This window comes from Zalophus californianus, chromosome 2 (assembly GCF_009762305.2).
Source record: "Zalophus californianus isolate mZalCal1 chromosome 2, mZalCal1.pri.v2, whole genome shotgun sequence".
Classification (NCBI taxonomy): domain Eukaryota; kingdom Metazoa; phylum Chordata; class Mammalia; order Carnivora; family Otariidae; genus Zalophus; species Zalophus californianus.
The window spans coordinates 82887201-82912100 of NC_045596.1; the positions used below are offsets into that span (position 1 = coordinate 82887201).

Here is a 24900-nt window from a genome sequence, read left to right on the forward strand (position 1 = left end):
GATCTATGCACCACAAGAGAACAATGGACTTTACAGGGTCTATTGGAAGAAGTCTGAATGAAGATATACTCAAAATATACTGGTGTACAAGTATGAGAAGAAACATGATTAGCAATTAACAAATAAAGACACCTCTCTTTATAAAACAAATTATTTAAAAAAAAAAACAGTAATAGAAACAGGAGAATTGGGAAGGAAAGGCAAGACAAAATTTGGAAGCAAACAATGCCACCAGGCTCAACCTGACTGATTTCTTCCTTTTTCTTTTCTTTTTTTTTTTATTTTCATAGCTTTATTAACTGATGTGATTTTTTTAAAATTTCTCCTCTAATTTTTTTATTTTATTACGTTATGTTAATCACCATACATTACATCGTTTTTGATGTAGTGTTCCATGATTCACTGTTTGCGTATAACACCATTTTTTTTTAAGATTTTATTTTTTAAGTTATCTCTACACCCACCTGAGGTCAAGAGTCACGTGTTGAACAACTGAGCCAGCCAGGTGCCCCATGTCTCTGTTTTCTATTATGTTCTTTCCTTCACTAGCCTTCTTCTTCCTCTTGTCTTTTATCTCAGTGTTTTAGGTATATAAAGCCTTAAGTTTTTTGTTTGTTTGTTTGACGTATAAATATAATTAAACTGAAGGCCAGGGAATCTCACTATACATGCTGCTAATAACTACGGGAAACATTGCATATACCTTAAAACTCTCAAATTAATTACTTGGGTACTGCAGTTCGTGTAAAAATGAAGGTCCATCTTGAATTCACCAGGTTTGGAATAAGCCTACATTGACACAGTCATCCTGGAGTACGCATTAAAGATAACCGGGATACTCAAGTACTAACATCAATTTCATTATACTTCAATGGCATTCATCAAGAACCCACAGGGAGGAGAAAACCACTCTTTGAAAAGAAAGTATGCTCTTTTTTCCTCATTAAGTTTATGTTCTAAAAGTGAGGCTAAGAAGATATAGAACCACAAAAATATTGAGACAAGTCTGATTCTGGTTACTAAAATCTGAAACCAAAAAACATACAACAATTACATTTTTATAAGGAACTTTCCAACCTAAAGTAAATATGCTGCATAATGTCCACTGGGAAAAGCTACTGGTGATTCATTTGTTGTGATACCTGTGAAGAATAATCACCTCTGTCAGCTTATATAATAATTTATTAAATGAGTGGAAATAATTATGTTTGAATATACAGTCCAAGTCTTGGAGAAAATACTAGTTATAAAAGCAAGTATGTATTAATGTGTTTTTCAAGTAAGATATTGTCTCCAGCTATGTAATTATAACTGAAGTAAACAAAAATAATGGGTTGACATCAAATTTTATATGTATTTATGTTACTTTAATTAATTTTCTAATTATCATTTTCTGATTATACTTATTAGCTAAAGTTCACGTGACAAATGATACCTCTGTTTCTGAACAGTTGACCAAATGGTCTATACAAGTGATCCTTAAGGCATTATGATCAGTTGATGGTGCATATTCCCTGTTATCTCAGTGGGTAGTATGGTGTCTCAGTGAGTCTCTGATTGCTATGTATCTGGTTTTCAGGGTACATTTACATGCTCTCACAAAAGGAGTATTACTCAAACTTGTCTTGCATTTCAGAGAAGATATTTATAAACCATTATTAATGTCAATGAGAAAACTATTCCTAATTTAAACTTTATAAGGTTGTACCTTAATACTAAAGAAATACACACACACACAATTTCCATATTGGTTGTTAACTTTGGATGTCTAGTCTGGAATAAGATGAGAATATAAGGTCTTTTAAGAATTATATTTATTTACTGAAATTGCTATATCTAATATATTCTATTTTTATATTGAGAAAGAATATAGGTTTTGGCCATACTGTAGCTGCTTTTAGAAAAGATTTTCTTGTTGTTGTTTTTACTAAAATATAACTTACATACAATGAAGTGCACATATTTTAAGTATGCCAGTCAATGAGTCTGTATATATGTATAATCTCATGAAACTACTAACCAGATCCAGAAGGCTCCCTTGTGCCCCACTCCCAATCAATATCCTTTTGGAAATGTAACCACAGTTCTGAACTCTTTAGATTAGCTTTGTCTGTAAGAATCTAAGCAAAGCTATTATCTCTCCAACTAAAATGTAAAACGCAATTTTCTAACCCCAGTTAAATGCTACAGGAGTCACTTTTTAGGACCCATATTTTCTTTCTTGCCAGCTGTTAAAGATCCTGTTTCGACATTAGCACATGGCTCTACCACCTTTAGTTTTAATTTCTGTAGCTTTTTCATAATGAAACCTCACAGAGTGATATAGAAATATTTTATGATATGCTTTTCATACTTATTTACCTTTTCAATGACTCAACACACATTTAATATCCTTGTTATTTAACGGATGTAAAGCGCCTAGTATATAGTGGGAGTTTAAGAAATATTAGCTCCTTTTCCTATAAATGAGAAGGAAGACAGGAACACCGAAGGGCGGGAAGGAGGGAGGGAAAGAAAGAGAAGGAAAAAGAAAGGGAAAAGAAAACATAACTCAATTTCCAAATTCTTGGCTCTGCACAACCTCAAAATAAGAGTCCTGTTTTCACATTTTATTTCCTTCTCCCCTGTGGCAAGAATAAAATATCTTCCCAAACGCGGAATAAAACCACAAACGCAGCCAGTATGGAAGAAGTGGCATGGTAAATGAACGGGCAAGAGAGGACTGGAGAGTGGAGCCCTGCCAGACTTCACCCTCAACATCTGGTGGGCGAGGGCTGCCAAGGACAACACTGTCTTGCTGGCAACTGTTCCGCCATCTAAAGTTCTAACATTCTGGAGACCTGTCGGTCTGAAACGAAATCATAACCTCACATTATTTTTTAAAAAGGAGAGTCTCTTATAAAAAAAAAAAATTATCCCCATCAATAAGCCATGAAACGCAAATTAGTTAAATAATTGGTTCTTTTCATCTACGTGGTAGGAGATGGCTAATTTGCACAACATGCTCACTGAATTAATTGGTTAAGGTGGAAACAGAGAGGCAAGTTACACTGGCCTTTTTGTGGGGCTAGATGTAAATTCCTTGCGCTAATGACTTTCAACTGGACCTTGACGGTCTTTCCAGTGTTACTCGAAATAATTAAATAGTTATGACTTAAAATTAGTTTTAAAATATAAACAACTGAGCACCCTCTAGATTTTTATTAATTTCCATCATAGACATGGTTTTCTCCTATTTAGTTTATCAATCTTCTCCAGTGAAGCAGCACTAAGGATATGATTTTGCCAAGGATATAGTTTTCTTCATTAGTTTAATTGGTTCACTGATAATAGTAGTGCCATGATTTATTTTTGTACTTTACGCCTTTTGATAATGAGTGTTCTTGAAAACTTGCATAGGGGAGTAAAGAAAGATGTGAAAGAGGGAGGAAGTTAAAAAGCAAATAGACAGCTTCAGATATACATCCACCGGCCTACTACAATAACTCTCCATGCTGTGACACATTCCGATCAAAAGGGACGCCTCTCAGGCATGGGACAATTAAGTGAAGGATGTGCATTGGTTGGGAAAAGATCCAAACTCCCAAAATGTCAAATGCACTTCCTCTCAGACATTCTCTGCCTGGTCTGACGAGCACCCAGACAAGCAGCTGAGCAGTAGCGACGAACTACAAAGACCATCGGTGGCGGGGAGACAGCAATGTCTTCCTCATGCCTGTGGCATCACTCTGCCACCTAACATCGCTTTCTGTACTGTCTGCTTGTTATTCTCAGACAGAAGCACGGAACGTTGCCTGACTTGCCACGGTTCATTTTCATCTATGAGTTCACAGTGAAAAAACACAACACCTCTTCATGCTTAACTGTGTCTGAGGCCTGGGCTGAGACCTGTATGTAGGTAGCACGGGGGTGCCTAGCTCACTGCTAAGCTCACTGCCGTGCGGGGCAGTGCACACTGGCTAGAAGAAGAATGTGAGCACGTGAACAGAAGGAAACAGCTGGGCAGGCCTCCCCATCTGCAATTCTGTTTTTCTTTTTGCATTCTCCGAGGAACGCGCTCAGACGTGGACCTCTATACACCCCCTCTATACACAGGTACACTTGATCAAAGAGATTAGGTAGCATAATGCAATCATCAGAAAGAGGATGGTATTTGGTGTGAGGCAAATTACTACTCCAAACAAAATTACCTCTCTCATCACTACTCCAAAGCCTGCTTGTTTTCTTGGGACTAACTTTGTGGGGAATGATTTCTAATCTTGGCAGAAAGAGAAGGTGGTGGGGGCGGGGTGCAGAAAATGAACTCTGCGTCCTGCCCACAGCACACTACCTACAGCCTGGAAATACTACCCAACAGAGACCATATGCAATCTGAACCTACTCTTCAAAGCTGATTTGGTGAAATTAAACGTAAGTGGCTCCTCTTTGCCCAGAGGAGAGCCAAAGAAGAATACTTGCAGGGGAGCCCTGAATTATTGAGAGGAATCAAGAACCTTTTGAAAGCTGTTAGGATAGTCCACGCTGGAAAAGGGAACTCTGATTTTAGGCATTCTCTTAAACCAACAGTATCTTACTCAAAGGGAATATTTTATATTCAATGCTGGACCTTCAGATTGAAGAGGTGGGGGAGAGGGCCGTGTGTGCATGTTTGGCACATGCATGAGTGGATATAAAAGTGTCTATCAGTTTCTGCATCCCTGATGTGCACATTTTTTTGTGGTTCGCTTCGTGAATATGGCCAAGGCATGGTGTGGAGTGGAAAGAGCACAGACTTCAAAGCCCCGCACTGTCATTTACTCTGTGTGTGACTCTCTGAGCTTTGGTTTTCATATGCACAAAAAGAAGACATTTGCACGTCCCTCGCAGAACTGTGAGGAATAAAGGAGATCGTGTCTACCAGGCCAACAATAGCATTTCAGCATGCAAACAACGTAAGCTTCCATAATCCACAATTAAGAGCCCCAAAGTATTCTCAGTAAATATATTTTATAGAAACGTCTGTTCTATTTTAAACATGATGATATCACTGAGCCATCCCAAAGCCCCTCAAAGGTCACAGTCTAATCAAAATGGATCATTTTCATAGATGAGGCCTTCACATTTTGTTATTTCTGTATGCATGCAGCAAGTCCCTGGAGCTGTACTCTCAGACACTTAGAGTTTAATTAAAGAGCTTTGTGAAGATGGGAACTCTGATAGATGCATCTCAGGACTTTCAAATGTCCTGATACATTTGCTATGTCACCAACACCTGGGTTCACCCTTTGATCCTTTGCTTGAATTTCAAAAGGTGCATACGACACACAATATTGCAACTTCCATAGTTCAAATATCTAGATTAATTGTAGACTCAAAAGAAATCTGCTGAAGAGTAAGTTAGTGATTACTGCTTCTCAAGTTCTTTAATTTAAGGAAACAGAGCTCTAAAAAGCTCCTAATCAGGGAGAGTTTAGGAAATTTCAAGTTAATTTGAGTCCAGAGATTCAGAAGCCTCAACTCTCAGAGTAAAAATTCAAAGGTAAATAAGCAACAACCGGATTAAGAAATAATATTATCCAAAGATGGAGCTGGTGAGACAAAGAAGGAGTCCAAATGTGTCAACTGTTACTCAAGGAACACATGATTTATTTAGTGCTTTATCTTTACTAGTAAATTAATAGGGAGCAGTGTTAATTCTTTGATTAGATTTAAAAGATGGCAATTAAGTCATTAAAATCGCAAATAGTATACCATTGAAAAAATTTTCCAACAGAGCACTCCATCGTTTGGCCAACAAAAATAATCACTCCTAACAGAGTGATTTCCCTAAGAAGGTGAGCTTCAAGGAAAGTAGAACACCTATTTTGTTCACGCTCAGAATCTTACATAGGAGCACTTTGCATGTTAAATGAATAAGATGAACTTAAGAGTCACTCAAATAATTTTCGAAAAGTATTTACTTAGATTCCACACAATTGTAATTTAAGGGAAGTAGTAGAAACATTTTATGCCCCATTTCTGTCTTCTGCCTGTTGCAGTCTTTCTCAAACCTGGCTACATATTGAAATCACCTCTGGCCATAGCAACAAGTTCTGGCCTATGGGATGCAAGTTGAAGTAATGGTACCACTTCTGGGAAACATGCGTAAATGAGAGGATATGCCCTTCTCTTTTTCCTTTTCCTTCTAGCTGAATGCAACACGGGACATGATGGTTGAAGCTAGTGTAGCTGTCTTGGGTCACAAGGCAGCCTTTGGAATGAGCCCACACATCTCATGCCCATCAGAGCAACAAGGCAGAAAGAGCCTGGGCCCCGGGACCAGGCTGGGTCACACCAGCTGGGCAGTCCTATCTGTGAGCTTCTACTGGAGAGAGAAATAAACTTCTATCTTGTTCAAACCACCATTTCACAGGTTTGTTGTTATTTTCTCTTGGCAGATACCAGCCCTAATGTGATATAAAGGTCTTAGAAAATTTGCTTTCAATCGTCCTTCCCTACCAAGTTGGTCAAGTTAGCCCATGAATAATATTTATGAAGTTTACTAATTTCTTCCCCTGTACTTTGTTTAATTTCCTTCCTAACTAATCTCACTTCTTTAATTCAGTCTTCCCCAGTCAAGTCTGCTCTCAAAATTGTTCCACTTTTCTATATTGCAATGGCAATCATTTTCTGTACTTCTTTTATCACAAGGTTTTAATAATTCAAATCATTGAATCCTGGATGACCAAGGCTTTTGATTCTATGTAACTTTTACAGTCTTATTTTCCCACATAGATTTAGTTTTCTAAAAAGCAAGGTTATACATTTCTTCAAATTCTCTATAGTTCTGATCATAGTGCATATACATTTCATGTGTTCAATAATACAGTACTTGTTTACCAAGTGGAAGAAATACTAAAAATTTACTTTCTCCTTTTGTTTTTATATACCAAAACCATCTCTCCTTCCCTCGTCATCATGAATAATTAAGAAATGTATGGTCCTCAAATACAGAAAGGCTTACTATATTGGTGAAAAAATATATATATTTATAATTGATATAGCCAATGACAAAAGTTTCTCTGCCTATAGAGAGAAAGACTCAATGACTGAAGGTAAACTGAATAACCAAAAAAATAAAATTGACATGATAGTTTTAAAAACAAAAGCGGTTTAAGAGCGGTATGTTCTTCAACATTAAATATTCCTATAGTAAATAAAATATTATGATGAAATTTAAAAAACTAGAATCTTTTTATATGATTATTATGAATATATGATGTTGGTGTGAGACTTTTATAAAGTTGATTTCTCTCTTAATTAAGAATAATATTTTTCCTTTTAAATGCTTTTTTTTTCGGGCACCTGGGTGGCTCAGTCGTTAAGCATCTGCCTTCAGCTCAGGTCATGGTCCCGGGGTCCTGGGATCGAGCCCCGCATCAGGATCCCTGCTCAGCAGGGAGCCCGCTTCTCCCTCTCCCACTCGCCCTGCTTGTGTTCCCTCTCTCGCTGTGTCTCTCTCTGTCAAATAAATAAATAAAATCTTTAAAAATAAATAAATAAATAAAAATGCTTTTTTTCTGAGAACACATATAATGTCAGGTACTATAGCATGAGCTCTGCTTCTTTAATACTCATTCTCATTTTTATTTTAAATCCTTTCTTTTTTTTTTAAAGATTTATTTATTTATTAGAGAGAGACACACACATGGAGAGCACATGCGTGTGCACAAGTGGGGAGTGGAGAGGGGAGGGCCCGAGGGAGAAGGAGAGAGAGAGAATCCTCAAGCAGGCTCCCCGTTGAGTGTGGAGCCTGTTGCAGGCCTTGAGTCCAGGACACTGAGATCATGACCCGAGCTGAAATCAAGAGTCAGACACCCAACCAACTGAACCACCCAGGCATCCCATCAAATCATTTCTTTTAGTAAATATCTGATGACCCCTTTCTATGTTTGAGACACCATGCTAAGCACCAGGAGGAACAAACAAGTGAATAAAGCGAGGTCTTTGCCTTTATTTTGAATGCAGTTTCTACTTACCTGAAACAGATGTAGGTGGGAGACTGAGGAAGAACCTCTAGTCAAAGGTTATCTGTTTTGTTTTAACTAATGAGTTTGACAAATTACCCTAGTTCAGATGACAGATGCCAAAAAAGACAAAATACAGCAGCTGTAAGTGTACTCACACATACTCACACATCAAAACACAGACAGCCATGCCCCTGGTTATCAATTTACAAAGAGAAGTTATTGCCTCACAATTATAAGGCATAACCATGCAAATACATTCCTGCTTGTTTGAAAAACTTTGATTACTTCTGTCAACAGGAAAAAGAATTATCTAATGTAAAATATGACATAATTTTTGCAAAGTTGCAAATATATAAAAGGTATAAAAGGCAAAGTCTTAATAATGACCATTTCCTTGGCATCTCTATGTATTAAAAAGCATATGGGAATCAACTGAAAATAGAATACATAATATCCCAAGAATTAGGTGCATTAAAGTTCTATTATAGACTAGGAATTTCCTTAAGACAATAACATTTACCACTGGTAGTTTGCCACGATATTGTTGATCCATTCCTGAATAGCTAAGAAATGATGCGGACTTACTTCGATACTGAAGTACCCTCTGTCAACATAGTCCCCTAAGAAGAGGTAGCGAGTGTTGGCAGGAGATCCCCCCACTTCAAAAAGCTTCATCAAGTCAAAGAATTGTCCATGGATGTCCCCACAAACTGAAAGAAACAAAGAAAATTCATTTTATGGTCACATTATGATTCTGAATTAGATTTAAAAATTACAAAATTTTAGAGCCAGAAGGAATGTAGAGCTCGACTTAGCGGAAATATTCTTTTGCAAAACAGGGTAAGTGAGACAGAGATTTCAAAGTTAATTAATAGCAGACCTGGCTCTAGCATACAAACTTACCAATTCACAGATTAACTGTAAAAATAAAGATAATAATAATGACTAGTATTGCTATACATTCAACAATGCTACACCATACCCTGTGCTAAGAAATTTATGCACATTTCCTGATTTAATACTAACAAGGTCATGGCATGAATTTTCCCTTTGCAGATAAGAGATAAGGCAAAGAGAGGTTCAGAAATTTGGAATTATCTCTATATAACTGAGTTCTGAATAAAGAAATACTACCTTTTATCACCTCTTGAAGAAAAAGAAAGTTAATATGTATCATAAAAACTATATTTCATTGAATCTAAAATGCCATCAATTATAAAACACATCATTAGTTTATGCACCACTAAGAAAAACCTTCCAATTTAAATTTAAATTATAAAAGAATATTTTTTATAAGATGTGCTCTAATATCAGATATTAAAATGACAAAAAATTGTGAAATAAAAGAAAAACCTGTAATAGTACCAAAATTCACTGGGAAATAGTATTTCTTAACTTTCTCACCTTCTCTTTTAAAACCAAAATTCTCGAAAGACCTATGTAGCCTCTCTTTTTAGAAACCACTTATTCAGTACATATCATTTCATTTACTACTTCCAAAGCCCTATATATATATATATATATATTATCTCCATTATACAGATGAGGATTAGTGTAGCCAAGACAGGTTATGTGGCTAAGGAAGATGACTCTTCTATATGGATGATCCGGGGTTTAAATTCAGGTTTGCCTAATTCAAAGCTTTTGCTACCAACCACCATGTTATAATATCTTTGATATTTTATATGTTTTACCTATGTATATGTATTTAATATTTTAAAATAATTTTATGCTTAAATGATGAACATGATGTGGCTGTTTCTTGAACACTAAGAGGCTCATGGAATGAATATATCAACAAATAGGAAATCTTAGGAGGCCAAAGCAAGCTATCTTAATCCATTCTATGCTGCAATCAATTTAAGATAAAACCATTTTAGTCTACCTCCACCTCACTCCCCCTCTCCCTTTCTCGTTCGCTAGATGTGGGTCTTCGATGTCTTAAATAATCCAAGTTTCTTTCTTCCTTGGATTTCCACAGGCTGACACCTTTTCATCCACCAGTCACAGGTGCAAAGGGTTCTTTCTTGAGCACTCTATATAAAGGAGTTGCCTTTCTCCAAAATCATTCTTCATCCCATTGATTTGTTTTACTTTCTTCACAATACTTAACACTATCGGAAATTTTCTAGCTTACTAATTTGCATGCCGTTTCTTCCCTGATCTTTCCCATTGAACTATAACCTCTGTGAAGTTGTATAACTTGTCAGTCTTGGTCACTATACCCCCAGTGCAAAGAACAGCACCTCCCACCCACTAGGCACATGAGAAACATGTGCTACCTGAGGATTTTTCCACTGGGCTTGCGCTGTGCTTAATTTGGAAATCCATTAACTGAGAAGTCAAGGATTTTAAGATGCCCTTGGGATTGACAGAGTTGGATGACAAGTCTGTAGAGTTCGCTCTGGTGCAAGCCAAAAGCCTTCAACTGGTCTAAGGTGCGTGTTTTAAGCCTTTGAGTCACAGCTTTCAAAACAGCGCGCAGCAAGACTGGGATAGAATGCAGGACCTCCAAGCTGGTTCCCATGCCTGGTTCTACATCAGAAACACATGGGGAGGTTTGGAAACTAGATCCCTGGGCCTTGAATTGGAATCTCCAGAGATGCAGATCTATAACCAGCTCTTAGATAAGTCTTATCTAGTCGGTAAGACTAAATAGACCTACACTTTTGAGCCTTTGTGGGCACACCTCAGCCCTCATTCTGCATGCTTGTGTGGTTCGCCTCACAGGGATTATATGTGGGGGAGATACATGTTTGAAAGGCAACTTCTTTCAATGTTAATTCCAGGTTGGTGTGAAAGCAGGAGTTCCTATTTGTGAAAGGATAATATTGAAGGGATTGTTTGATCAAATCTAGGAGAAAGAGATGAATCAAAGAAAAGTGATAAGATAAGAACAAAATTTCTTTGGGCTTTTGAATGTAGCTATTGCTTATGCCTGTGCATTTCAGTTTTAGGATAAAAGATTTATCCCAAATATCCGGGAACATTCACTACTTTGATATCAAACTTCAGGATAAAAGTGATTGCCACACCCAAGAGGATATTGGGTGGGGGCTGTGGCACCACACAGAGGGAAGGTTACTTCTATGTGATGGTAAGTGAAAGGTATAGCCAGGTAGCTTTCCCTCTCCATGATGCTGTGGCTCCCACCTTCCATCCTCTTGGGTATACCTGAGCAATATAAAAATGTCAGCTAATGAGGCAAGCTGTCTTGCTCACAGTCTCCAGTTCCTCCACCAGGCTAGGTCCTTTCATCTTCAACATCATTTGGTTTTAACAACACTTCCAAAGCAACCAGGCTTTGACAAGTTCTGTTATACCTTCAAGGCAAGCTCTCTCTTCATCGATATAGCCTTGTTTCCCACATTTCCCTAGCCTTCCATTATTTGCTTCTCATTCCCAATGGAACACTGCTGGTAGACAGAGTACTCAACTAAGGGCCAACACTGAAAGGCCTGTTATATTGAAAAGGCTCCAAAACTAAAGATACACAATACGGGTAATAAAAGCACTCCTACTCTCTATGAAAATATCCATTCACCTGGCTAAACATTCTTCCAAAATATATATTGTGTCTTCAATAGATTATTAGGAGAATTGTACATATTTCCATCAGAAATGTAGAGAGTTAGGGCATTAATAAAATGAACACATCAAAGATAATGAAATAAAACATAAGGATTTTTTTTTTTTCTGGACCATTGATACCCTTATCCATGAGTAACCTGATGTGCCACAACCTGATGGTTATTTTCCCTATGAACTGTGGTCCTACTTTTGTTTTATATTGGAGAAGAACTCCATGAGTTTTTATACTGCTCGGGTATACTAAGCAGTTCAATCTATTTGATGAGAAGGTGTCATTATCTTCTTGGTTCTTTCTCTAAGTGGGGTGACTAAGTGATTTTGAATGTGGCTATTCTAATATTCTCAGTACAACCAAATGGTGCAAGAGTGACCAACATCCTGTGATGCTTCCATATTTATTGCTTTTTTCTCTTCTACTATCAGGAAATACATAAATTATGCCGAAATAACCAAGTGCTAAGTAAAACCTAAGCAAACAATTACTTTTAAGTAACTGCCTTTTAATATTGCTTCCCTGCCCACGATGACTCTCAGTCCACTGCAAATAAAACTTTACTGGACATGATTCTCACATATGAGTGGTACCAACTTCTGATCTAAATCTTCTGAAGGAGAGTACAGAATTTTGAAGTGGGAAACTGAAAAAAAAAATACAGAAAGGATACGTCTTTATTTCTTAAGGAAGGAAATAGCTTTTATTTCTAATATTTCTGGATAGCTAGTTACTAAGCTTTGAAATCACAGGCTTGGACGGAGGTTCAAGTACATATAAATATAAATGTAAATGTGTGTCTGTCTATGCATGTGTATGTGTGTGTGTGTAAAACCACCCACCACAAAGGAGGAATTATTTGGAGATTAGTGGTCAGCGTAGCAGTTAGGGAGTCATTAAACAAGTTCAAGACTTTACTCACTGTATATTACAGCAAAGTAGTGCTAAAGAGAAAGCAATAAACAGCTGGGGCAGTAACAAGGGACTCTTTGTAGTTGGCTGAGTAAGTTCTTATAATCTACAAACAGGACAATGAATCAGTCACAGGGCAAGTCTAAGAGTCCCTAAAACCAGCACACTGCTAAGTAGAGAAGATAATGGCCAGCATATGGAGGACAAATAGGCTCTTGAGAAAATAATAGGCAGAGGAAGAAGGACAAGCTGGAAAGATAATCATGACCACGACCAAGCCCTTGTCTTGCATCTCCTGACTAGAGATAAGCTGGTAACTCTATTTAGAAGGGATAGCTGTTTGGTACAAGAACCACGCACATATTATACATACAATTAGGTAAGCATGTCATAGTTAATTTAGTGAATCAGCAAATAAGTATGTCCATATTATAATTTAACTTTTTTTCAAAGAATTCCATTGTTTCTAAGTTCACATTGGCAATTAAATTACAACAATTAAAAAATGTAAACAGTACACAGTACTGAATACAGGAGGATGAGGGCCCAGTATAATTGCTACACAGTTGATAGTTTGAAAAGGATTCTGATAAAACTGTCATCCTGAAAACGAGTCTTATTAACAAATATAAAATATATACTTTCATGTAAAACTACTTACAATAGTTTTGAATTACTGCTCACACTCCCACATTTTCTTGCTTATATAAAAAAAAATCCATCATAGAACATCACTGGATCAACTTCTTACTGACACTAAGCAAAACTTCTATGTCATAGCATTCCAGGTTAAAGAAAGCTTACACAAATTAGAATGCTTGGAGACAGAGAAGTGAGTTGTTAAAGACAGACAAACAGCCAAACAAAAAAAACTGTCAAATGATAAATTGCAGGGGGAAAATAGATTTTTAATAGACCAGCTTTCAATATTGCATCGATACCATGATTTCGAAAAGCCTAGTGCTTTGGATTCTTGACTCGCTATTTTTCTATAAAGACCTTTTAGTTCCTCCAAAACACTGGCTTTTATCATCTTGGAAGACTTGCATGAAGTAGAATAACTTCTTATACAATTTTTCCAGTTCATACTAAACTGACAGCTTGTAACTTTTCTTTTAGAAAAGACGTTACTGAATCGCCCAGCAATTTTCACCATTAGGGTGCCACTGTCCTTTCAGCTTCACTGACTTCAACCCAGTATTTTTTCCATAGTAGCCACATTCTCCCAAGACAGTAACATTTCTACTGTTAAGGAACTAACGTGTCAAATTCTCAGCATGAGGGGATTAACCTATTAAACTTATTGGTTTGATTTTTTAATCTTCTGTCAGCTACAACTTATTCTTTCCCAAAATTTACAATTTTGCAGAGAAAGGTCTTACATGTAGAGATTTTGCTACAGGTTAAAGACAAGTACATATCTGCTTCCCTCTGTTGTTAATCCAGGCTTAGGTAAACCTTCGTGGTTAAGTTCCAGTACAAACCAGCCGGTGTGAATATGTGTAGTTAATTAGCAGAATGTGTAAACTTCTGAAATCTGGCAGTTAGTGAGATAAAAGTGAGTTTTATTATGGCATTCCCTAATTTGAAAAATCTTCATCAACTGTAAAATAAACTAACCAAGGAAAAATAAAGGAGTTTAATCCACTAAAGATGTATACTTCAAAATAATTAATATTTTCCCCATAGCAAATATTATGTCAAAAGTTTAACATGCCATAGGCACTTTATAAACCACAAAATATGAACTCTTATTCATTCAAAACCAGGGCACTCTGGTTTTGATAGTATAAAACAATAATGAAAAGTCTCCAAATCAAAACTTGCTAAATACTGAAATTTCAATAATTTTATTTTATTTATTTTTTTAAAGATTTTATTTATTTATTTGAGAGAGAACAAGCAGAGGGAAGAGGCAGAGCAAGAGGGAGAAGCAGGCTCCCTACTAAGCAGGGAGCTCGACATGGGGCTTGATCCCAGGACCCTGAGATCATGACCTGAGCCGAAGGCAGACACTTAACCAACTGAGCCACCCAGGTGCCCCATGAAATTTCAATAATTTTGAAGGAAAAAAAAATAAAGCTATGAAATTCAATACAAAACAATAACAGCACCAGTGCAGATTAATAGCAATAATTTCAAACACTTTATATTTATGATGCTATTTTATGAAGATGAATAAACTACCTGTTTGCCAATGATAATGAGAACTATAACAGAACAACTGAAAAAAAGGGAACTATATTATAGATTCTAATAGTAACAATACAGTACTAAATCCCCTAAATCACCAAATCTCAGTTTATAATTATAATCTGAGAAAGAAACTAGAATAGTCTACATTTTTAAACTATGTTATAGAAGGACCAAACATATACAACATCATAGTATGTACACAGTGTATTCAAATCGATAGAAAAATAAATTATTGAAATTTATGTTTATTTTTTTGTCCTAAAAATAAGTTGTTCTCACCATCAAAATTATTGTTTGATTTTTTTTCCTTCCTGGGTTGAATGCTTTACAAGGTTTTGTTTACTGGAATAATTTAATTTATTAAACAAGAATGTATTTGTTTCAACTGTTACCACTATTTTTCCATTTCAGCATCAATCCAGATTATAACAAAATGCATAATTATTAAAATTCGTAATAATGTTATAGAATTATATAAGTCATGGTCATGGCTGTGATACTAATGACTAATAACAATAATAAGTATGTATAATACTTACAGGATTATTTAATTAAATTTGGTCATCACTCTGTTCATGTGTCCAAGTTTGGTCAGACCTGGAAACTACCAGCTGATTATGTGATATGTGGATTTATTTACACTATGTAGTTCACTAAGCCCTTGATTGTCATCACCAATCAAGAGTATTGGATGAACACTATTAGTTGACGTAACTTCAGTCAAATATAAATAAATTTGACGATTTACATACTTAGATATACCATTAGTAAATGAATGACTGTTCTCTTCAATTTTTGAAATACTGAGCCCAGGTTTCAGAACCCAGTGAACTCCCTCCAGAACCCTGAAACATGGGCTTTCAGCACTATAACCAGATCTGGGAGTTACAGATCTATGCCTTAGTGGTGTTCCTATCTGTATATTTCTGGAGCTTTTTTTTTTTTTTAACTATTTGGTAGTTGTGGTCACAGTATTCTTTCAGTTCTGGCTTTTTGCTTTTTTCCTGGTTGTGTTACTTCATCTTTGAGAAGAGGCAGTAGAGTGCGATGGTTAAGTAGACAGACTACAAAGCTAGACTGCCTAGTTTCATAATTGCTTTTTGTTAGTGTTTTGGTTTGTATGTGTATTCCTCCTGATGGACCCGAGTCAATGAACTATGGCTTCTTAGTTAATTATTGTCTTCTTCCTTCTCCCAGAATCAGCTTTACTATCTATTGAATATATGGATTCTTCCAATTTGCTTTTCCCAACTTCCTCCTTTCCATACACATTTACACTCTATCATTTTTTACTACTTTTCCTTACGCTTTCACCATCTTGCTTTGTAAAAACATGCCACCTGTCTGACTAGGACAAGATACTTAATCTTTCTAGGAGGTCTCAGATGCCTCATCTGTAGAGGGCTTCATATGAGACCGTATTTGATATGTTTTCTTTAATTAAATAAAGTAATATAAGGGAGAAAAAAAGGCTTAGCAGGCTGTGGGCCGCGGACTGTATGGACACAACATGAAATAGTCATGGTAGCTACTCCAGGTGGCGTCTGCCTAAGAAATATTGTGAATGTTTTGCCAGATTTCGATAGATGAAATATACGAAAAGGTGTTCTAGTCTTTCCGCTTTTTATCCAAATCTATGCTCTCATATATCGGAAGCTGTTGAGGCTGGAATCAAATAGACCTGGTATTGTGTTCCACAATTGCCATTTTCTAAGAGTGGAAACATCTGCCAGTGGCTTTAGTGATATTACCGATCTTCTGGGGAGTAGCAGCACCGTGGTGAGTTTCCAGTTAGTCTCGTTTTCTTTTGTAGCAAAGCTCATTTACAAGACCACTCTGTTTTATGGTTGTGTAATGGTAGTAATGTTTTAAAAGCTGAAAGTCACATAGTCAATAGAAGGAATATAAGGTACTGCACCAAATGGATTAAAAAACAAAATAAAACAAAACAGCTCTTCTTTAAATTCTGGAAAACTCAGTTAAGAAAAATCTTCTAAGTGGGGAATAAGTGAGTCATTTCTTATTACTGTTATGATACTCCTCAAATTTGGACAATTTAAAAAACTATTTTGTTTCTAATATTTTAAAAACTCAAGGAAAGCAAGCTACTGATATTTAATTCTAAAGTTCACATATTCATCATTAAATCGGCAAACACAGGGAGCGGGCTTATCAGTAAAGGAGTTTTTATCTAGCACTGACTTCCAAGTAGGCAGCTCTATTTATGCCTACTAGTAAGTGAACAAAGCTAGTAAGTGCTACTCCTAAAAGATAATACTTAAATGACTTAATAGAAAGGAGGATTAAATTTCTTCAGTAAAAATATAAGCTAACGTCATATGAGGCATATTTGGAAATGGAATTTTTAATTTTTAATTGACCAATTATTAAAAATAGATGAACAACCCAGACATGTTAGAACACATTCATTTGAAAATTAGTTAAGAAAAAGTATTCTCTGGAAAATAATTCTGACAAAGACAATGAGCCTATTTCTTAATTCTACCTAGTTTTCCTTAATCTATCAATCCCTCATCTATCTTTCATTCAGATATTCCAGAATTATTTATTCAGTTAAATATCTCAAACAACAGGGGAGCCTGCGTGGCTCAGTTGGTTAAGTGTCTGCCTTCGGCTCAGGCTCAGGGCATGATCCCAGGGTCCTGGGATCAAGCACCAAGTCAGGCTCCCTGCTCAGCGGGGAGGCTGCTTCTCCCTCTCCTCTACCCGCCGCCCCCCCAACCCCGCCATGCTCTCTCTCTCACTCTCTCTCTCAAATAAAAAATTTTAAAAATCTTTAAAAAATATCTGAACAACAAGCCAATGAAATGTGTAATATTTACTAAATAAACTATATTAAAAGGATGAATAAGTACCACCAAAGATTGATGATTTCTTCTTTGCGCTAGAATATACTGGGACAATAAAGAAATGAAAGGCTTGGAATCTGGTCTCAAGAACTTTAGAGTGTACTTGAGAAAGCACACACATACAAAATGGTTTTGAAAAGTGTAGGCTTCCTGGCATCCAGTTATTTCCCTCTCCATTTTGAAACTTCTGAGCACTCTCTTATGGTCAAGAAATACGGGTTTAAGAGTTAGTTCTCCCATAAACATTTATATAAGTGAATCATTTCATTGCCTCTCTGCCATCTGTCAAACTTCCTAACAGAGGCAGAAGGATATATAGTCTCTAAAAATAAATGTCTAGTTAAAAATGCTTTACATTTTTTTATGTTTTTATTTTAAAATTTCAAATTACCATTAAGAAAGCATGAGATTGTGTTGTTTATCCAAAGGAGGTATCAATTTAAAAATTTTAAAACTTGTACTAATTAATTTCATATTTCTATGTCAGAATTAATATCCATTCAATTGAAGATTCCACTTGTGGAGGTGATTATATTCCACAGTGATACAATCATCAATTTTGCTTTTCTCTATGAATACAAATTGGGGTCACAGTCCTAAATTGACTTAAGTCAAGCATCTGTGTCTCTGTATATTTTGTACTTTTATATATGTGCTTGTCACCAATTTTAGCATGAATCATGTCTTATGTTTCTTCACCATTTGACAAGTATCTACTAAATTATGCAAAAATCATGTTTGCCTAACATGCTGTATAAAGCATATAAACTAAAGGATCATGGCAATCTAACGCAGGTGTTTGGAAAACACAAAACCACTTCCAATAACTCATCATAACTTGTGATTCATTAGTAATCATTTTCAAATTTAGTTTATTTTTCACTGATTAAAAATGATGAATGCTTCTTATATATTTGAAATGCTAAAAAGATCAATCAGGTTTGTCAACCAACTCTTTTCCTTTCCCTTGACAAAATATAAAAATTTGAAAAATGAAAAATTTTCATAATGTGTTTGGCGAGTTATTACACTGATTTTTATTGGGGAAAAGTTTATTTTATAAAATCACATAATTTTAAGTTACATTTCCTTATAAGCCTGCTTTATTAAATTTCCAGAACTCTTTCCACCATCTATATTCACTACTTAAGGTATTTTAAACAAGACTTTTAAGTGTTCTTAATACATATGAGACTGATTTTAAAATATTATGTCTCTTTGTTATTAGTCATGTCACAAATTGAACTATATTTTTCAAAAGAACACTGGATTTCTCCTGTGATGTTTTGATACTTTACAAGAGAGTTCACAGGTCAGGGTGGACAAATTGTCCAAAATCCCAAAAAAATACATAAACTAGGATATTCTATTCAGTCTTAATTAGCAAGTAGTTATGAATTACCTCCCACATGATAGATGTTATGGAGAATTAAAAAATAGTCACTTTCAATGATGGGAAGAAAAGTTTATATAAATATGAAATAATTCTAGAAAAAGATATAATTTTATAGTAAAGGAATATAAAAACAATCAATTCCCTTAAGAAACACAGAGCCTACTTGGGATATAAGACCTACACATGTGAATAGGGACCAGCTGGGGCATCCAACTGCATAACTGCTACTGATTTGACCTTTCGTCAGTAAGAAAACACTGACTTTTGACCGTGATCTTCGCTCTGTGGCTTCTAGACATGTGAAATGTAGATGGCTAAAACCGTTCCGGAGGGGGTCTAGTCAAGAGGCTCCTTAACATTTCAAATTTCTCAGAACTCGAGACAGGATAAAATCAATTGTACTTTCTGTGTTCTACAGATGTTACCTGGGAAATAGGAGGAAGCCGAACACACGGGGCTTGCCATGTGTGCTGTGCCGGCATGGCAAGTATGATCCTTTCCTTCTGTTTCATGAATAAGTAATTTTCCTCTCTGCAGTGCTAAGTCATCCTGACCACTTTTGACCTTTCCCTTCCTAACAGTAAGAGCAAGCAAAGACCAGTGTGACTGAGGTCATATATTGGCTTCAAACGTGTTCTGCAGAGCCAAAAGGGTACATGAGGAGTGTTAGGGTTTTTATAACAGTAAGATCTACTTTGGTCATTTTTCATACTTGAAGTTGGTTCCATGGAAGGTTTCTGTGTGTGTATGGGTGGGCGTTGTGTTGGGGGTAAGGGTGGAGTGCTAGGTTCGGCTGCTTAAAATTTGTTTACAATTATTACTGAAATAGACAGAAACCTTAACAGAAAATCAGAAATTTGGAAATGAAGGTTGGTTGACGTTATCAAAGAAGACTTAACCAAAAGGAAGTGACCTATAGTGTTTAAAAAAATTTGTAATGAATTGAGAATAAGAGGAAGGGATCTTTAGGTAAGAAGGGGCAAATGAACCAGAATAAATAGACTGCAAAAAGAAAAAAAAAAAAGTATTGATCAGAAGGTATATGTGAAACAGAGGAGATAAGTTAGATTAGAAAGGTGAGATTAGACTACGAAGGGCCTTAGATTCTTGTATGTGATGTTTTAAGGAGTAGGAGAACAATCCCAGTAATATAAGAAGATAAATCTGGAAGCTCTCGGGAAAATCCAATGGTGTGGAAAAATTGAAAGCCAGGTTGTTTTCAATAAGAGGTTCACTACAATAATTAAGTCACAAGACAACGAGGTCTGATATTACAATGGTGGCAATGTGAAAAGACCAAAGGGGCCTACTAGAATATTTTTATACTTCTATATGACCATTAAAAAATATATAATAAATGAAGTCATTCATGTATGCCCTGATTCAGTAAACAGTAAATGCCTACAACATTCCTTTTTTTTTTAAGATTTTATTTATTTATTTGACAGAGAGAGAGGGAACACAAGCAGGGGGAGTGTGAGAGGGGAAGCAGGCTTCCCGCCGAGCAGGGAGCCCGATGTGGGACTCGATCCCAGGACCCTGGGACCATGACCTGAGCCGAAGGCAGACGCTTAATGCCTGAGCCACCCAGGCGCCCCTGCCTACAACATTACTAAGAATATTGTGTAGACCCTAAGAATGTTCGGGTATTAGACCCTAAGAATGTAACAGAACTTAGACATAACTAATGCTCTCATAAAGGTAGCATGTAAGAAGGACAATGAACTAAATAAGTAATAATACTAGGGTACAAGATCTAAAGGCAGAGATTTTTTTTTTCTTTTGTGTTCACTGTTGTATTCCTAGTGCCTGGCACGTAGGGAATCCTCAATAAATATTCGCTGAACAAATGAATGAATGAATGAACAATGCAATGGGCATGGTAAACTTCGTAAAGTTTCCTGGAGGATGTGGTACTTAGCTGAAATCTGAATAATTAAGAGCAGTTAGTTACAGAATGGTCAGGTCAGGGGCAGGGAATATTGCTCACAGCAGAAGAAAAATGCATGGCATAATTTAGGAAGTGAAAGCAGATCTGTGAATTTGGAGTCTAGGTAGGCCATGAAAAGAGATGAAGCTGTTAGATTACCACGGGCCAGAGAATAAGGATGTTTTCATCCAAGTTAGGAAGTAAGAACTTCATCCAAAGAGGAGCCATGAAAGGAGTTTGGGCAGGAGAAAGACTATCTTAACCCTGGTAAGTCACTCTACTTCTCTAAGCCTCAAGTGCCTACCTAATGTGTAGAATAAGGACAGTAGCAGCTACCATACACAGCAGCTGCGCAGATTAAATCTGATAATGTAGTAACTGGCACAGATCAGTCACTCAACATTAGGTAAGTTCCCTGTCTCTACAATACCACAGCTCCCACCAGCTCCACTTGATTGCAGCTGCCCCCGCTTAATAAGTGATTACAATAATATTTCAAAGTTAAATATCACTAGCATCAGTCTGGACAGAGTTTTGTATATCTTACGCTAATATTTTGCCTTCTTTTATTTAATGCTAGGTAAAGGGTGATAGTCCCAATGCTACACCTGTAGACGCAAAGTGCAAGCAAGGTGACGTTGCTTTCTGATTCACCTCATTTCACAAAATGCGATTGAATCAGAACAAAGTAACTACAGAATATTTAAAATAGAAATTACACATGAATAGATTACACAGAAATTAGAATTTTTGGTTGAGTAGCACATTTTTATCACAACACTTTTAAATCCCATCACTTATAAGGTCCCATAACCGATACTCATTGTTAAAGTAACTTAACATGGGCCGGTTTCTGAATTATTAACTGATGCACACAATGCTTTTCACTGATTGTAAATACAATGTATTTAAAAGGAAGCAAAGAGTTCCAATGTGTCTTAAAGAAGAGAATCAGAATCCGTCAAAGCCTCAAAGATAACAATGAAGTGTAAATGCTTGTTTGCAAGCATTGCAAGAGAAAATGTACAATACCATAGAACCTTAAGCCACATAAAAGATCTGTTGCCAAGATCTTTGAAAATCCTATAACCCGCGAATGTTATTAAGCATATTATTCCCCCATGAAATGCAAATAAGCATGGGCACTGGTTTCAGGCACAAACGGATCTGGGCTTATACAAAACTTCCCTAACTTTCACTCTCACATCAGCTTCTCTGCACACTGGTCTTGTTTTCTCCTACCAGTTAGACTTACTCCAAGTATCCTCCAAATCACATCCTGCCAGCATGCTGAGTTAGGAAGTAGATGCACCAATTCCAGTCCAACTGACCCATGGAGTAACTGTGCTCTGCATTTCCCCTGCTCACTCATGACTCAATCCCTGTGTCCAGGGAACAGTGCATGCCGATGGGCCAGTCCCCGGTCGTGTGCCCACCCCGACTTGCTACTGGGAGAAGGTGAAGTCTGTCATATAAAAGGAATGGGAATGGGGAAAGTATTTCAGGCAAACACAAAAAGGGATTTGTCTTTAAAAAAAAAATGGTTGAAATTCTTGTACTTCTGTTTACCTTAAAGATCATTTCAGTAGCCTTTGCTAGAATTTTAAGTCCTTATTTAAGCAATGTTGGCAAGAACTGGACAACTCACTGAGATAGTTTAATATACACTTTATCTAGTATCTGCAGAGAACACATGATGGAATCATTTATATTACAGACCCAAATCCCTGAAGAAGAGGCCATTCCACTCTTCAGTTTATCTAAAGCCTTTCTTTCTGGTTATAGTCATCACCTCATTCCTTCTCACTGCCAATGGAATTGGACTCTTTTTATGGACTTCCTTTTTTTTAAGTTTTTTTTTATTCATTTGAGAGAGAGAGAGAAAGAGAGCACAAGCAGGGGGAGAGGCAGAGGCAGAGGGAGAAGCAGACTCCCTGCTGAGCTGGGAGCCGTATGTGGGACTTGATCTCAGGACCCTGAGATCATGACCTGAGCCGAAGGCAGAAGCTTAACCATCTGAGCCACCCAGGCACCCCTTGACTTCTTTTTTTCACAGAGACACACACACACACACAGGTGAACATACACACAGTACTTAAAAAAAATAAAGAAGTCAAAATGAAATTCAGACACAGAAGGATCTGCTAGCCTAGTGCATGAGCTAAATTAAACACGTCATGAACCACCATGAAAGGTCAAGTCCTAGAATGTAAAAAATTGTGGATGCCAATACTCTACTCTTTTCCTACTGTATCCTGTGATGTCTAAAATATGGTGAAAACATTTTAAGTACCATGACTCATGTCTCTGAAGATGGCAGCAGTTTTCATACAAAGATCAAGTGTTGGAAAGGCATGGAAAACTGGAAACGAAACAACTATATAAAAACCCACTTAGGGGATGATCTAATCTTCGTTGATTCCAATTCCTGTAAGGATTAGAAAATTCTACGTTAAGCACACTTTCCATATTTCTCTTTCCACAGTTGTCATTAATTTGGTATTTACAAAAGACTTTTTGACTAAAACACAAAAGAGATGAGTTTCTTCATATTTCAGCCACACTGCTTCTCATTTGCAGTCAGAATCTTCTATTTGGGAAATCAAGACTGGTTACTCTGGAAATATTGATGGTACAAACACATGGATTATCATGATAAGCCTCTATGTACGATGCACCTTTTCTTCATAGTATCTTTAAAAATTTTACAGACCTAAAAAACTTCTGCTTATCCACCACTAAAGCTCTCAAGAGCAGACAGTGTCTAATGGCTGTACAGAGCAAATTCTTAGTTAAGTGTTCCACTCAGAAAATAAACACATTCTCTTCCCTAGGAGACTTCAAACACCTCTTACATAAGCAGAATCTATCTGTGTTGGAAATTGGCCATGCAATCAAAATCTACAATGCTGCTTCCATGAAGGCTGTTAAAACTATATGAATACTTCAGGCTTGTCTAGATGCTATTTATTCCTTATTTGAGAAGAGGCACTTCCAAAAGTGAACAGGATCTGCAGCACCAATTTTGGGTTTATAACTTATATCTTAGTAACCTGTTCAGTATTGTAGGTCCTCTAGGATTTGGGTCCAGATTTGTCCCCACAGGGACCTGAAATCTTGTCCTCCCTTACTTTAGCCCAGGGGCTTGGTTTGGGCTATATCACTTATTCACAGAAACCCCTAATGCCTGTTCATTGGTTAAATCTCAAGCCATCACCTGTTCTTAAATCTCCCCCAGGTCCCTAATGTTGACATCTGCTTGCTTCTGGAGATCCAGTTCCTCCATTTTGAACTTTTCTGTTACTAGATATTACGAGTTAAATTGTGTCCCGCCAAAAGATACGCTGGAGTCCTAACCCCTGGTACTTATGAATGTAACTTTATTTGGAAATAGGGTCTCTCTGCAGATGCCATCAGGTTAACGTGAGATCGTACTCCATTAGGATGGGCCCTGATCCAGCCTAACTGGTGTCCTTATAAGAGAAAAATTTACGCCCAGAGACACAAGGCCATGTAAAGACAGAGGCAGAGACTGGAGTTGTGCTGCTATAAGCAAAAGCAGGCCTGGGGCTACCACAAGCTGGAAGAGACAGGGAAGAATATCCCCTAGAGGTTTCAGAACAAACATGGCCTTGCCAACATCCTGATTTCAGACTTCTAGCCTCCAGAACTGTGAGACAATAAATTTGTGTTGTTTTAAGCAGCTCAGTTAGTGGAACTTTGTTATGGCAGCCCTAGGAAACGAATCTACTAGATTCATTACTCAATTATTTGAATTTGACTGACACACACACACACACACACACACACACACACACACACACACACACACACACACACACACACACACACACACACACACATGAACATTTCAAGTTCTTAAAATATGCCAAGCAGGGTTTCTAAGCATTTTAAATACTTAAGTTCAATGAATCCTGAAATAACCATAGGAGGTAGGTACTATTATAATAACATCATTTTCTTGATGGGGATTTGAGAAAGCTTAAGCAATTCACCCAAGCTGG

General features: G+C 36.8%; 1 protein-coding gene across 8 annotated transcripts in view; it reads right to left on the reverse strand.

Annotated features, from left to right (window-relative positions):
- The window catches only part of PPP3CA (protein phosphatase 3 catalytic subunit alpha), a 449539-nt gene that overhangs the window by 71097 nt on the left and 353542 nt on the right, over positions 1 to 24900 (reverse strand). For all 8 annotated transcript variants that reach the window (XM_027598215.2, XM_027598214.2, XM_027598213.2 and 5 more), the window contains one exon: positions 8574 to 8698. In XM_027598215.2, the coding sequence (XP_027454016.1) occupies positions 8574 to 8698 (125 nt within the window). The remainder of the gene's footprint in view (positions 1 to 8573; positions 8699 to 24900) is intronic.